The sequence below is a fragment of the Amblyomma maculatum genome, chromosome 3, assembly GCF_055883805.1.
Source record: "Amblyomma maculatum isolate TAMU_Amacu chromosome 3, ASM5588380v1, whole genome shotgun sequence".
In the NCBI taxonomy this organism is placed as follows: domain Eukaryota; kingdom Metazoa; phylum Arthropoda; class Arachnida; order Ixodida; family Ixodidae; genus Amblyomma; species Amblyomma maculatum.
Genome location: NC_139346.1, coordinates 187,722,633 through 187,737,395, shown reverse-complemented (window position 1 = coordinate 187,737,395; position 14,763 = coordinate 187,722,633). Strand labels below are relative to the sequence as shown.

Sequence of the window (14,763 nt, the reverse complement as noted above, 5' to 3'; positions counted from 1 at the left end):
ATTAGCAGTACCGCACACCCACAACAAAATACGCTTATAAAATAAATGAAATGTACTAATTATATAACACTAAAACGTGACGAGTAAAAAAAAATATTTGAAAATGTGTATTTATTATCATTATCATCATCATCGCGAGCATTGCACGGAAGCTAAAATGGCAGCCCTCATACGGAGGTCACATTTGTTGCCGAATAACTTGCATCAAGCGAAGGTGAGTTTGTCTCCCTTTTGTGTTGCATTGTTACCTCACGCAGATTGTGAGCGAGTAGTCAAGTCAAATCTTTGAGATTGAAGTCCACTTTTTTGTAAAGATCATTGCTGTTCCCCAAACTTTAGTTTCCCACTGCCTTGTTCCAGATCGCTTTCTCGACATCATGTGCCGCATCCACTGCAAAAAAGTTCGTGCGGATGGTTCCTATAAGAGAAGACGAGAATGGTCTGCCCTCAAAAGCCATAGCTCGCTCAACGCTTGCGTCACTGAGTGACCGCGGGTAAGCTTAAAATAATTGCTGCATATAGGAGGCATCTAGTAACGGCCTTGCATCGCACGGCTCGCAGGTTCTGTCGGCCCATGAAGCCTTATAAGCCGGCCGACGACGTCGAGGACCGAGTCAAGGCCATCTTCGAAGACGTGCTTGGCCAAAAAGCGGACAGTTCATGGCTGCAGACACCCATCGCAGAGCCCCTCTTGAAGTTTAGGGTACGCTCCTTACCCTTTTTTTTTTGACCAATGAGGGTAAGGTCTCCAGTGAGCACTACCGAGTTCTCATGAAGGTCTTATCAGTTTTTATCCAATAATTTGTTGGTTGACTGGGCTTTCCGTGACATCTGCAGATTAGTGCCCGATAAGCTGGGACATTGAATTGTGATCCTGACAACATTGAGCTTGTTTCGCTCAGTTACTTGTACAGATTGACCATAGCTCCACTTTCCTTTTCATACCAACAGCTGCTGACAAGATGCATCAAAGAGTTTGGCCATGACATCCCAAGCTCCCAATTGATGAATGTAAAGTGTGCTGACGACGTTGTTGAATTCTTCTCCACACCCATCGAAGGCCTGTCACCATACGAAACTCTGGTTAAGCAAAAGGACCAGCTACCCAAAAATCTGCACGTCATACCAAATTATGTTCGTTTTCACCCTGAGACGGACACTTTCTTTGGTGGTGTGAATGCTTACCCAGGAACATCAACCATTGTCACAGGACTCAAGGCCAAGAAGAAGTATAAAGGTTATGTTGCGAGTCCAACATGGCCATACACTATTAGCTCGACATGAAAATGGGAAAAGTTTTGCAAACTACTGTTTATTGCCTTTTCTTTTCACCGTGCAAGCAAGCAGTACAGAGAAACTGACAACAAATAAAACAGCAGCCTAACAAAGAGCATAAATACAGCTTATGCACACATATATGCACCAGCTTCACAATCACTTAGACTAAAAAAAAAAAAGCCGATACATAAAGCAAACGCAATTACCCGCTCTGAGCTTCTGTATACTTCAAAAAAAGCGCAATGCATTTTTGCGTACTGATCACTACCATATTCACATTGCAGAAACTTGCTCTACTTGTTGAGCTCTAATAACACATGTAGAGACAAAATAAAACACCACTTTTCTCAACGATCAACGGGAACGAGTGTTATGTACATGACACAAGATTGTCCTGGTTCCATTAAAGTGCGTGCGGTTGTCACAAATTATTGGCACGAAAAAAAGAGGAATGTTGAAAGTGTGGCAACAAAAATTCTGCGGCGGTTGCATACCCTGCGCTGGTATGAAATGACAGTACCTGTGGGAATTTACTTTTTTTTTTTTTCTCGTTTCTGTCAAAATATTTTGAGGCGGTGATTGAGCCTAAAGACATGCAGTACACATCTACTGCAGCAAACTATATATTAGAAAGCTCATGTTTTGATAAAAGCTTGCAATAGCATTAAATAAAATAAGGATGTTTAAAATACCTGTAAACCACAGAGTCTTTCATTTACCCGATGTAAGAAATAAGGGTAGCTCTTGTGCAGCCAAGCATGAGGTGGGCAGATATCACATCGGGGCATGTATGTACAGCCTTTGTCAAAAGTTTAGAGCCCAGAGGGTTTAGTTTTAAGCCTTATATTATGACTTCTTTAACAATCATGGAAGTCCTAGCCATTGGAGAGGGTAGGATGAACAATCTTCTTGCCTTCAGCATGTTTGGAAACCTGGCAATGCATTACGAGCCACATAGTATGGCTCAGTCCCCCCTGGGCTCTAAACCTTTCACAAAGGGTGTATATGCAGAAATGCACACCTTCTTTCTTGGCAGCTTTGAAAACTGTGCACGGAGCTTTTGCAAAGACGAGTTACTTGAAGAAGCTCCGCTTTGAACTTTTTTCTGGTCCACCCTGAAAAAGAAATGAGCAATAATTTGTTACTTTAGAATTAATAATCTTAATTATTACTTGGGCCTAAATAAGGTGTCAACAAACTTACACACTCCAGATGATATTCAACCATGGGCTAAAGGTTTTTCTATCAGGAGCGAAGGAGTCCAAAATTATTGCACTGCCTATTTGTGCACGAGAAAGATTACTGAACAGTTTATTCTCCCCTAGTGAACTTAATTCTCAATGTACAGTGAAGCACGACTGGCATAGTGCGATAAGAAACGCGGACGATAGAATGCCACGAACAAGTCCTATGTGACGTCATTACCAATGACTTCAGTGGTTTGATAGCATTACACATCAGCCAATCGGAAGGCCGCGTCAAACTGTACCCTGAATGCCACGAGGCGACGACTCTGACTCCAAAAAATTACACATCGTCAAGCGGTAACATCAGAGGTAGAAGAGTGGTGGTCGGATGTTAATAGAGTGGGCAAGTAGATGCAGAAAGTTGTCAATTAAGAGCGAACAACGTCGCAGCAGCGCTAACGTTTGCGCATTTTCCCAAAGCAGTTTCTGCAGCGACCTCAAAAGTTTTTGCTTTTGAACAACAATTCATGCATGCCTTCTGGAATGTAACATTCACCTAAAATAACACCGCCAAAATGCAAAGGACCAAACTGAATCTGTTCGAACACTTGCTGCAGGAGTGCTAAGAAAAAAAGACCCAATATGTAGATGAGCACCACCAGTGGCTAGCACTACTTTTTTTCAATTGTTTTCGAACTGCTTTGGATGCAAATGGAACAGTCACTGAAGCATACTGTGGGGCTCTTGACACTATAGGCAATCTATAGACAGTCCATCTCCTGACAGGTTTTTGACATGCTATGCATATTAAAGGGCCAGGACAATCTTTGAGCTCTTGTCTTGTCCTTGTCTATTGGCACCAGGAGAACTGTCACATTGTACAGGCTTGCAAACTTAACATACGCTGTTGCCTGTGAGCTCTTGCCTCTTGAAGAACATTGAACAAAGCAGGCATTGGCCGTGTGCTCATTTTACAGCTGTGCAAGTAAACACTTTGATTCCACTTTGGCCACTCACCAGCAACTTGGCTCCTAGTAGCAGGCGAGCTTTGTCCTCTTCCTGGGGCTGGTTGGCATCGTCGGGCGTGCTTCCCTGAGACTGATGGCTCTTGATCTGGAGTTTCTGCTTGATCGCCTGGAAAAAGAACACGATCAGATGGTGGGTTAAAACAGCACATGTGGAATGGAATATTGAACTATGTGCAGGCCATTAAACAGAGAGAGTGGTTCGATGTTGATTGCTTTGGGGTATTCAAAAGCTATTATTCTGCTGTTGGGTCTGGAATCAGTCCCATGATTGACCCAAAGCGAGATGACATCAGCTATGCCACCATATTTCAGTTGGTAGCTAATGTCGAATCACTTTACCAAGCAATGAAGATATGTGAAATGCCAAGCAAGGCAATTTTCATTAAGATGCCATTACACTAGTGGACAGCAAGATCAGCTGCTCTCATATGACGAGTGAATGAAGCTGAGTGAACCGATATGCACCAAGGCTTTATAGGGGGTGCTGATAAACCCGGCATTTTAAGATTTCTTGCTCTTGCCTCAAAGCATTTCTGTCGTGCCTTTTCCATTAAAGTGCATCACTTCACCCCAATGGCCTAGATAATACAAGTTCTCATTGTATTTGCATGTTGAGTGTGCAATAGAGACACAAAAAGATTGCTGGTGCAAATGCATCATGACTATATCATTTTTCTATCCATTTGGGAGTTAGTATGCACACCGTTGTCCGCTCATTGTGCTTATAATGCACTTCTGAGGTTCTAATTGCAACCAATACCATGACATGGGCCCACTTGCCTGCGAGAGGAGCACCTTGCGGGCTGTGTTCTTGACCACCATCAGCAGGTCTAGCCAGGTGCAGGTGCGGTTGTGCAACTCGAGTGTGGGAAGCAGCAGCGAGCAATCGTGCAAATCCTCCAGGTTCTTCTCTTTCTCGCCCTTGTAGCTGACGCACAGTGGCACTTCGGGAACCTTGACGTACAGGAATGTCTGGTTCTTCTCCGCACGCTCCTGCATGCCAGGCACTTCCCATGTTTCACATTCCATGTGGATGATTTTAAAAACTTGCCCTCCAGTAACTGTGGCACGTTTTTTACTTTCTTTTTGTGAGTGCATTTAGGAGGAGCGTAAATTAATACTAAACACCCCATTCAGGTCACAAGAAAAGGGAGTGCTCAGCATTCTACTAATCGACAGCTATTCGGCATCCCAACAGGTTTCAAAAGTTGCTGAGGAATCTGGCACATCTTAGCTCCTATCCCCTCACAAAACGGAAAGCTAATGCATAGCCTTGCGAAAAATGCCCAATTCGTTTAGTACTAATGACTGGCTGTAAAGTGTGACAGCCTGCTGTAAGAAATGGTAGTTTGATGAGTACAGAAAATAAAGAGAGTAAAAGGAAAAGTGGGTGTGGAGGCATTCAATGACTGAGCAGCTCAGGGAATTTGAAAAACACTTTGGAGAACAGAGCAGTCTAAGAACACCTGCTACAAAAGGTACACACCAGAGTAATATTTCTTCAAGGCTTCCTAAATTGTCTTGCTACAATGCTAATTACGATGTCACTGGCACTGAACTGGAGTTCGCATGACTATAATTACGGTGGTGACAATGGTACTAGTGCACCTCATTCCTTTCATGCATTTAGGCTTCATGTTCTGCTACTTTTCTAAAACACTAGGAAACAAAACCTACTTCAAGTATCATGTACAACTCGATTCTTTGTTAGCCATCATACAAACTTGGTCAAGCTTTCGATCACAAAGGCTCCAGTGTGCCACTACAGTCCAAAGTGTGGACAGATTTATTACCATACAAATTCAAATTTAAACACACTTTATTTGCTCCTATAAACTGCCGATCCTGTTCATAAGGCTGATGAAATGGCCTTGTCAAGAGCAACATGAATGCAAGTCGCATGGGATTGTCATTATAGTGTGCTTTGCCACGTTAAATGATGGCACGGCATGGCATCATGTGTTTTGCTTTACTGCTTCACACAGAGTAATGGACAGTAAACGGTCACACCATGATCGTTCCAAAAATTTACAAAATTTGTGAAAGTTACAGATCCCCAGGTGGCCGAAATTACTCCAGAGCCCTCCACTACGGCACCCCTTTCATTCTTTCCGCTTTCATTCCCATCTTCCTCCCTTCCCTTATGGTAAGGTTCAGGTGCCCACAGAAGAAGTGTGACAGATACTGCGCCTTTCCTTTCCGGTGAACCAATTATCAATTATTACATAACCTGTGCACTCAGTATAATCACGCAATAATTGTGAACGCCATAGATTAAAACATACTGGTGGGGTACTGAAAACAATAGTGCTTTTACTTGCTTGTTTATTTGGAACGTCATCAAAAGTCTAATTTTTAGACATTATGCGAGGGGTGGAATCCTAGGGAAAGGAAAATGAAGCAGGGAGTCGATTGGGCAGATGAAACTGGGAAATTTGAGGAGGTGTCGCAGAGTAGGCACAGGAAGGGCTTAAGCAAAGGTCAGTGGGAGAGGCTTTTGAGAAAATAAGCTGATGATGACGGTGATAATGAGTGGGCATGATATAGTGCTATGTGAATATAGTAAAAGAAAGCATTAAATGAACACAAGCACTGCACGTTGCAGCACTTGTGTTGTGCAGTCTTGCTTTCATCTTTTGAGGTTGGTGCAGTAGAATTCCAACCAACTAGCCTGCACCAGTGATTTGTTAGATGGATGCGTAGAATGTGAAAAGTGCTTTTCTAATTTTCATTTTTTAAAAATTCGTTGGAGGCACTTCGATCTCTCAAGTGCGGTGAGGTGAAAGTCTTTCCTGCAACTCTTCACACTCATTTGCGTTTTTGTTACCTCTTTTTTTTTTCTTTTTTTTGCTCCCCTTTCTTTTTACTCTTTCTACTTTCTTCTCTTTTGGTTGTTTTCTTTTTCTCTTTTTTTCTCTTTTACTGCTTTTTTCCTCTTTTACTTTTGACTGACTGTTTTCGATGTTGTACCGCAATGACGAGGCCTGGCATTTAAGCTTTGCACAATTTCGACATGTGTGGCTACTTTGACGTCTGCACATATATTGACGTCCTTGGCTATTCTGACATCAAACTGACTTTTTTGGCTCTAATTAAATAACTAATTATTCCACATCAATGAAGTTTTGCACAGACAAATTTTTTCATCTCTACCTCATACAACCTTTCTTTTACTCATCAATCAATTCATTCCTTGACAGTGACGGTGCGACACCTTCCGCGGGAGCACAAATCCTGTCCGCACTCGTAAGCCTATAAAGACTTTCACCTTAACATGCAGCTGTAAGCATGATCATTAGTTCTTCCCAAAATTGCTTGACACAAAGCGTGAGGAAAATGCAAGGAGGGATGAAGATAGTAACAGACAAGCGCTAAGCGCTTTGTGTAAGCATGGGTTACCAACTAGCCCAGACCCACACCTTACTATGGTTACCGAAATCTTGCCTTACCCACAACTGGTAGGAGAATTAAGCAAGGAATAGCTAAAGGTTGCAGAAGCGACCACTGATTATGAGTCATTGTCTCTTTGCTCGCACTCAATTTCTGAATAGTTTGGCCACCCTCCAACATACACCACATGCTCCACCAGTTCTAACAGCCTTGTCTCCTTCAAGCGCACATTGGTGTAGTAAGCGTGTGACCATCAGCATGGCTTCCATCTTGGAAAGGAGACATCCACAGTTTATTTCATAGTATGATAAGTAACCCATAGTTTCCTTTCTTTTATAATTCAGCAGCTAGTGTTCAGAACACTGCAGCAACGCGGCTGATATCAGTGTGGCTGATACTCTTGTCATTCCTTACGCTTTGCCTTCAATCACAGGGACACGGGAATACAGGGACTACAACGAACGGCTGGCTAGGCAGGATACACACAGATGTCTGTTCTACATGTATAATCAATGACTGTACCTTCATTTTCTCAACATCATCTCTGCTGGATGATGCCTGGCTAAGCTGTGACTTGCGGCCTCTCCTTGTGTGGCTTGGTGGGGCAGGTGCAGGTTTTGGCTCATCTTCGAGGTGGTCTTCCGACTTATCTGAAAACATGATGATATACGCAGATAAATCAGGTAACTGGTGACGCAGGGAACTGGTAACTCCAGTCTCATCACTACTGGACATATCTTGTTTGCACAAAAGAGGAGGTGCCTGGTGGGAAAGAATGGTCATTCTAGTTGCTCTCTCTAAATTTCTAACGTGCGAGTCTTTTGCACATAAACTGACTTTGTGGCGCGAAGTTGATGTTCCTAGTTTTGTTTGCATGATTTCAAAATACTAGCCGAATGTTCTTCCCAGTACACGGGTTGCATGCATGCTGAGGACATAGGCTGGTAGGGTGCCCTTGACAGCACATGGCATGGAGCACCATATCATGTAGCGCATGCTTGCCGTAAGAATAATTTCTGCGATTTAAAGCTGTAAAAATGAGCTTGGTGTATGGTATGGTACGTGTAATTCAGCATCCCAAGGCGACATGTGGGCTACAGAGGGCGGTATAGCTAAGGGCTCCAGATTAATTTCGACCACCTGACGTTCTTTACATGCACTGGCATTGAATATGTTTTTGCATTTTGCTCCTATAGAAATTTGGCCACCACAACTGTAATTCGATCTCGCATCCTGAGCGTTGGCAAACGAACACCATAGCCACAAAATTCCCGTGGCAGATGGGTAGGTGTCGAAGGAAAATGCTGTGGTTAGCTGACGGTGCAAAAATTTTAAGGGCACTTATATTATATGCTGAGAATGCAGTAGTATTAAAGTCTGAAGATCACTGGGCCTGCTGCTCCTCCTTCGTCACAGCTGCTCGCAGCAAACTCTCCTGCGCAGGCGCCAATACTCCACCTCTTGTGACATACTTCCGTGGTCGTCCCCTCTGCTTGTGGGGATTTTGCACTATGGTAGACACACGCATGGTCGATTCTGGCTCTGTTCCAACTGTCTAGACACATTTGCATAAATTTGTAATGTTATCAAACAAACCCATGGCAAGGCCACAACATGTCAGAAAGTTAACTTCACACACTTTTCCCACTTTCCACAATGTGCAATATTGTTTGATACGAGGCTTACCGACATGTCGGCACTCGTGAGACAAAGCTAAGAATGTGGGAAGGGGTGCGTACCTGCACGTGAAGAGAAGAAAAAGCGCAGCATGCGGTGGGTGAAGGCGTGGGTCAGTCCAATGGTGATGGGTACCAGGTTGACTTCCAGGTGCTCCTTCACCGATATGCCGCCTACCGGTGCCCTCACCCGACAGAAGATGCGTAGAGCTCGTTGACGCTCCAGCGGAATGTGGGGTTGCAGCTCTGTGGGCTGCAGAACCTCCTGCACAAGAACAGCATGCTTTGCACCAAATGCACTGCTAAATTGCAATGTCTCTGACCTTTGACTACCCTTGAAGATCTTTCTTTTTCATTCTCCACTACTCTTACGTGCCTTGTTTGTCATGCCTGCATTTTCTTCAGCGTTTTCCTGTTGCGAAAATGCAATGAGCCTATTCTCGCACAATGGTACAGCTCCTTTAGTGCCATAGTACAACACAGCGTAATACGCAGCGAATTTTGCCTTCTTCCTTTTAAAAGATAGCCTTATTTTCAATCGTGAGGGGACATTGTTGGAGGAGACTTAATTATTAAATATCACTACTAAAATAAATGCTTAAAGGCACGTTAGGACATAGACATGATTGGTGAACAGGTGCTTGTGGTCAACATATAAAATAAAAAAGAGTAACCCTGTTTGTCATTCTGTGTGTGCCCTGGGCCCGTATCCCGAGTTTGAGTCGTTATCGTGAGTGTCGCTATCTCCCAGACCTCGAGTCACCTAATTGGCGGAAAGGCTGGAAAATGATATTGCCCCCTCTTCCGGTTCCGCAGTCGCAACACCCAATTCCGGCGTTTCGACCAATCAGATGACCCGAGGTCACATGAGATAGCGACACTTCGATAACGGCGCAAACTCGGAATACGGGCCCTGGTGTATACTGTAACTAAGAGAGTAACACAGGATATTTTTGCAAGCTACACTTCTGCCATGTAAATTCAGCTCTCTGTAATGCCGCACGCACAGGTTTCAGATGGAGACCCAGTGCTCAAGTACAGGACGTCTCAAAGAAAAATAATGCCAATGATATAGTTGAACCCCTTCATAAGAGACATGCACTGGGGAGCTGTTTTTGTCTCTTATATGAGAGGTCCCTTATAGGCAGAGTACCACGATTACATTTTCCGACCAGATTTTATTTTGGCGCAGGCATCCTACGGCTAAAATACACAAAAAGGAAGGGTACATCATGTCACAAAAGCGTTGTTATAGTTTTCATTTGCATACTGCATTTGCTTGGTGGACCGCCACACTGACCGCACCTCATAACTTTTAAAAAAATATTTACTGCTGAAATAGTTGTAAATCTTGGTCTGCTTCATGGCTGCATTGATGCTGCTCAACACAGCCTCTCCCAGTTTGAAACTCAGGCCAAGAGCCTCATAGCGGATGTGCCAAAGCTGTATATGTTGGCAAGCTACGTTTGCAGCAACTGCAAAGTGCGATCACGATGTGACGTGGAACCGCAACTAGCGATTCAAAACTAAGCTATGGGTCAGGTAGCACTACAAGACTTGCCAAAGTAGTCAGCTTACCACCAAGGTGCTAGAAGTGGCCAAAACTATAGAACATCACCACCAGAAATATCCCTCAGAAATGTATGCTTGTGTGACAGAGGGTAATAGCGGCTGTAAGTAACAAGTCTGTGAATGTCTCTACTCAGACGAAAAATAAATGAAATGCAAATGAAACGTTTCTGAGTGGAGTTTCAAACAGAGCAGTTTATCTGTCCTCGCCAGAGCAGAACCACTTCTGTTTTTATGTCATTTGTTTTGGTCTTGGCTTGGCTATGTCTCACTTTCTAGGCACAATGACTTGTTTATGTTAGCGGCACCAGCTGAACACTTTCTTTGCATTTACCAGATAGGTTTGCCGCTCATACTAAAATGCAACGTAATGAACAATTTCCGCTATATTCTTCACACTAGTGAACACAACACCTATGGCAATTCGGGATCAGAAGCTCCACTAATTGGAGAACCCAATGCGCACTCCCGGTATGCTTGCGTAGATGTTCGCATGTGCAGTCACACTTGTGGTCTTCATGGCAAGCCTGATGAGCTTCTCTACGTTGCATTCCCACCGCAGGGGCTTCTTTCAGTCATTTCATAGCTGATTGACCTGCTCTTTGTTTAATGAAGTTGTAATTAATAATGACGGCACAGGTGTGTCTCTCTTCTTTTGTTTTCACTGTAGCTGCTACTGAACCTGTTGATAGATGCTGCTTGTAATGTTAGAATGCTTGTAACAAGCAAGACTGAGTACCAAAGTTTAAGGCTAATCTGTCCTTTAAAGCCAATCGTCTTCTACATCCAATGTCTGTTAAAAAGGAGGTCCAATTAATGAAAGTCATAGAGTGGCCAACCATTTGGGTGAATGCTGTCTCTTGTACCCAATTGCCTGTTACATCCATGTCTCTTATAACGGGGTTCAGCTGTATACGATTTCATCTCACCTTGTAGGCTTGGTTGGGCAACAGGTTTGTAACTTTGACGTTGCCAAGCTCGAGGAGGTGTTCAACGGAATCATTGGACTTGGTCACACGCGAATATCTGGACAAGTGAGAAAAGAAGAACCACCGAAGCACACGAAATGCTCTTGCATTCTAAACATCGAATGTAATTAAATATTAAATGTCCTCTAAATTCTTATCAAAATCTTGATTGGATAGAGGGCTAGTAACAAATTTAATAACAAAACGAAAAACCTATTAAGCATGCACTAAGGTGTTGAACTTGCTCCGAGGGCCACTGCTCAGGCTTCTAATACAACCTGCAATAGCCACTTCTAAATATAGCTAATAATAATGACCATACAACCAACTTTACGAGTTGTGGCACTAAATAATACTCAACCACATTACTTTTAAGGGCAAGAAAAGGAACAGTCAAAGAGAAGCAGGTCTTTCTTTGAAGGGCGCTCAGTGAACAGAACAATGCCTGCAAAAAACTTGTCATGCCAGTTGGGCAAATTGGTATCAGCTGTTTGCAATCGTTTTGTTTTTTTTTAGCAAGAGTGCTTGTGAACTTACAGAAAGTTTGACAGCACGAGGTCAGCGATACCAAGCTGTCCATCGACATCGGTCAGTCGCCACCGAGCATGCTTGAAGCAGACCTCGGCACGCCGCACCACAGTGACTTCCTGTCCTGGAGCAGCTGCCCGTTGCCGGCTTTTGAGTGCGGCGACTTGAGTCTCTCGGTAACAGCTCAGCATGAGTGCCAGTTCCTTGCTTGATGAGCTCAGCTGTTCTTTGCAGAGCCGGATCTGCGCCGTCAAGCCAGTGATCCAATACACTTTCTTCACAACCTAACTGATACACATTGGTACAGCTGATAAAGGATGTGTTTCGCTTCAGCTGATAAGAAAAAAAAAAAAAATGTTTCTATGCCATCAGTATAAACTAATGAGTTCCGTTAACTGAAACACCACAGCTAGCATGTAGCAAAAGTCAAAGCCCTATTTGATGTATGATCTTATGCATCAAAACCAGTGAATAGCTGACTTTTACATGATAAACCAGCAGCGACACATGAAGTTCAAAAGTTGAAAATCATCTGTGGCACAGACGATTAATTCTCAATGAGTCTTTCATGTATAAATGTGATGCTCATAACATTTCTGACAGTTGCATACCATACAAATGCTCTTTGTAAGGCCACCTTTGTTGTATGCAGGGCCAGCAGGAAGAGACTTAACTGTTGTCCATTTTGCCTTTTACAGAGTTGTTTACCATAAGAACCAGATTACAAAGGGACTATGTTATCTTGTGTCCATGCTGATTCAAGGAGAAACTAGCAACAGCCATGAAAGTGATGGTGTTCCCATTTTTAATATTATAGCATGACTCTAGCCCTAGGCTAGCTTGTCAACCCTCAAGCACACAAAGGGCAAGAGGGCCTGTACTGTACCAAAGTACACTAAGCACACTTTGCATCCAGCTGAAATAAGCGGCCTCAAGGCTGTGCTCTTAACTGCCTCTGGCTTGTATATACTAATCTGTCCAAAATAACAAGTTTTCCATGTAAGAGCAGAACTTTAAAAGCATAGCAAAATGTAATTGACATATTTAAGAGTTTGCATATCACTGTACTGGAGGAATATGGAAGGAATGACAGCAACAAAAAAGTAAGGGAACACAACTGACACAGCTAGCACTCTAGAATAATAATGCAAGTAAAGTGCGAACCTCATTTCCTGAGAACAAAGAATACAAAAATGTCTGCCACTCTACGTATATCTTACAGCCCGGTTACTGCATCTCGCAGCTTTACCAAAAATGAGCACAAGGAAATTTTCTGCTTTGCCACTTTTTAATATGATTGGATCACACTGCATAACAATGAGGCTTTAGTTATGCCCTGAAAAGCTCGGGGACGAAGAGGAATGAATAGGCTTAGCTCAACTATTCCAGGAAGCCCGGCATGAAATTCCATCGGTACCGACCTCATCCTCTAAGTGTGCCAGTTCAGTCTGAAGATCAGTACTGCCTGGGTCCTCATTGAGGCCCCTCTGCACTTGGTACGCTTCTCTTTCTAGCTGCTTGTGCACTGACAGCAAGGACCTGGAATAGTAAAGAAAGTGCACAACATTGAATTTTCAACAGACACAAGCTAAAAAAAAATAGACACTGGGCTGAAGGTCATATCTGTTCAATTATTCACAGGCAGCTCTCAAGTGCTCAGCAATGCTGAAGAACTTTTAAGCGTGGCAAAAGGGAAACAAACTATACGTGTGTGTGAACCCATGAAAAACATGCAAGCGGGCAGCCGAATTCTTTGACAAACAAAGGACAGCTTGAACAGGAATTCTCTCAAACAGCTAAAAATATCTTGAGCAACGAGGCAATGAAGGCACGGAAGGAACGCACAACCTGTGTGACGATAACACGTGATCAGTCGCAGTACACTACTAGACTTTTTGTTTGTTTCTGCAACCTCACCTTTGACACATTATAACAATCTTATCCTGTGTACCCGACAGTTCATTTGCAACATTCTACTGAGAGTCTACTCACAAAAAGTCAGTCTCGTTTCTGCAAACACAGCTGATAGGGTAAAAAGCCACGTGCAAGTATGCAGTCGCGTTCGAAGCAATCAAAAGCAACAATACAAAATGGAGGGTTTAAGGGCAAATTACTCCTCTTTCTTAGCTCTTTCCACGTCTTTACTGAAACTGCTGATATTGCTGTCCAAGAAAGATGCAGGGATACATTCTAGTAGTCGCTACTGGCCTCCTAGGTAGTTCAAATGACAATGACAAGCCATACTAAACATAAAAAGCTCTGTTCACACATGGCATAAAATCTCTTAACAATATCCAGTGAATCCTTAGCTGCTATTTACTAAAAGAATAAGTTCTTTCCACTCATGTCAGCACAGTCATGGTGCAATGCTGCATCATTACAAAAAATATAAATAGTAAAGCCCTTGCATGAAAATGTCACCTTATAAGCTACATATCTAGTACTTAATCGAACATGATCATCACAATTAGTGATAACTAATACATGGACAAAGGGGTACGAGGGCTGAAATGCACCTAAGTTCTTTAATGAACTGCTACCGCTATTTTCTGTCAGAGCCTAGGCACTGATGAGGATCTGTACAATGAGCCTCCATAGGGTCACCAGACATGTACTCATCCAATGCAACTACCACTACCATCATCGTCATAATCATCATTCTAGTAAAGTCTGCAGGACGATATAGACTTCTTTCTCAGTGATGTTTGGTGTATGGGATTTAACATCCCAAACTGAGTCAGGCTATGAGAGAAGGTATAGTGAACAGGGGTGTAGCCAGGGGAGAGAGGAAGGGCTAATGGAGCTTCAGCTCCTCTACCCCCAACTTCCGAAATTTTTTCGTATTGCCATGCACCGCCAAACTTGTCCAAGGACGCTAAGTGAAGCTTGAATTCTCCAACCATCCCTTTTTTAATTTCGAGAAATCCGACGTATCGGAGCTGGCTCGCTCCTTCTTCAGGGGTGACTCAGGGCTTTTGTATTCAGCTATAAGTAAATGAAATAAAAGATGAGAAGGGGTGAATACGGGAGGTTGGAAGGAGAGGGAGTTGGTGTTGAAAAAGGTGGGAGGAGGAACTTAAAGCCTATGTTGACTCAGGTTGCCGACAAGTGCAGGTGCAGCAGTGCTCGCTGGCATTTT

At 43.2% G+C, this 14,763-nt stretch overlaps 2 protein-coding genes across 2 annotated transcripts in view; one reads left to right on the top strand and one right to left on the bottom strand.

Moving 5' to 3' along the window:
• The first annotated feature begins 134 nt into the window (after positions 1 to 134).
• Positions 135 to 1,309, top strand: mRpL50 (mitochondrial ribosomal protein L50). The gene is made up of 4 exons (XM_084598977.1): positions 135 to 214; positions 361 to 494; positions 562 to 703; positions 952 to 1,309. The coding sequence occupies exons 1-4, from the start codon at positions 158 to 160 to the stop codon at positions 1,282 to 1,284; spliced, it is 666 nt and encodes a 221-aa protein (XP_084455103.1). The 5' UTR covers positions 135 to 157; the 3' UTR covers positions 1,285 to 1,309.
• A 652-nt stretch (positions 1,310 to 1,961) lies between these two features.
• Positions 1,962 to 14,763, bottom strand: part of hob (bridge-like lipid transfer protein family member hobbit) — a 65,659-nt gene continuing 52,857 nt past the window's right edge. Inside the window, exons 41-48 of the mRNA XM_084598976.1 lie at positions 13,046 to 13,163; positions 11,634 to 11,866; positions 11,058 to 11,154; positions 8,623 to 8,824; positions 7,406 to 7,533; positions 4,274 to 4,486; positions 3,483 to 3,599; positions 1,962 to 2,393 (exon numbers count right to left, since the gene is read on the bottom strand). Of these exons, the coding sequence (XP_084455102.1) occupies positions 2,352 to 2,393; positions 3,483 to 3,599; positions 4,274 to 4,486; positions 7,406 to 7,533; positions 8,623 to 8,824; positions 11,058 to 11,154; positions 11,634 to 11,866; positions 13,046 to 13,163 (1,150 nt within the window). The 3' untranslated portion in view covers positions 1,962 to 2,351. The remainder of the gene's footprint in view (positions 2,394 to 3,482; positions 3,600 to 4,273; positions 4,487 to 7,405; positions 7,534 to 8,622; positions 8,825 to 11,057; positions 11,155 to 11,633; positions 11,867 to 13,045; positions 13,164 to 14,763) is intronic.

Bases quoted from the DNA above. Each gene is read 5' to 3' on its own strand.
- mRpL50 (XM_084598977.1), top strand. From the start codon at position 158: ATGGCAGCCCTCATACGGAGGTCACATTTGTTGCCGAATAACTTGCAT. The intron at 215-360 runs GTGAGTTTGTCT...GCCTTGTTCCAG, and splicing joins ATAACTTGCATCAAGCGAAG to ATCGCTTTCTCGACATCATG. The intron at 495-561 runs GTAAGCTTAAAA...CACGGCTCGCAG, and splicing joins GCGTCACTGAGTGACCGCGG to GTTCTGTCGGCCCATGAAGC.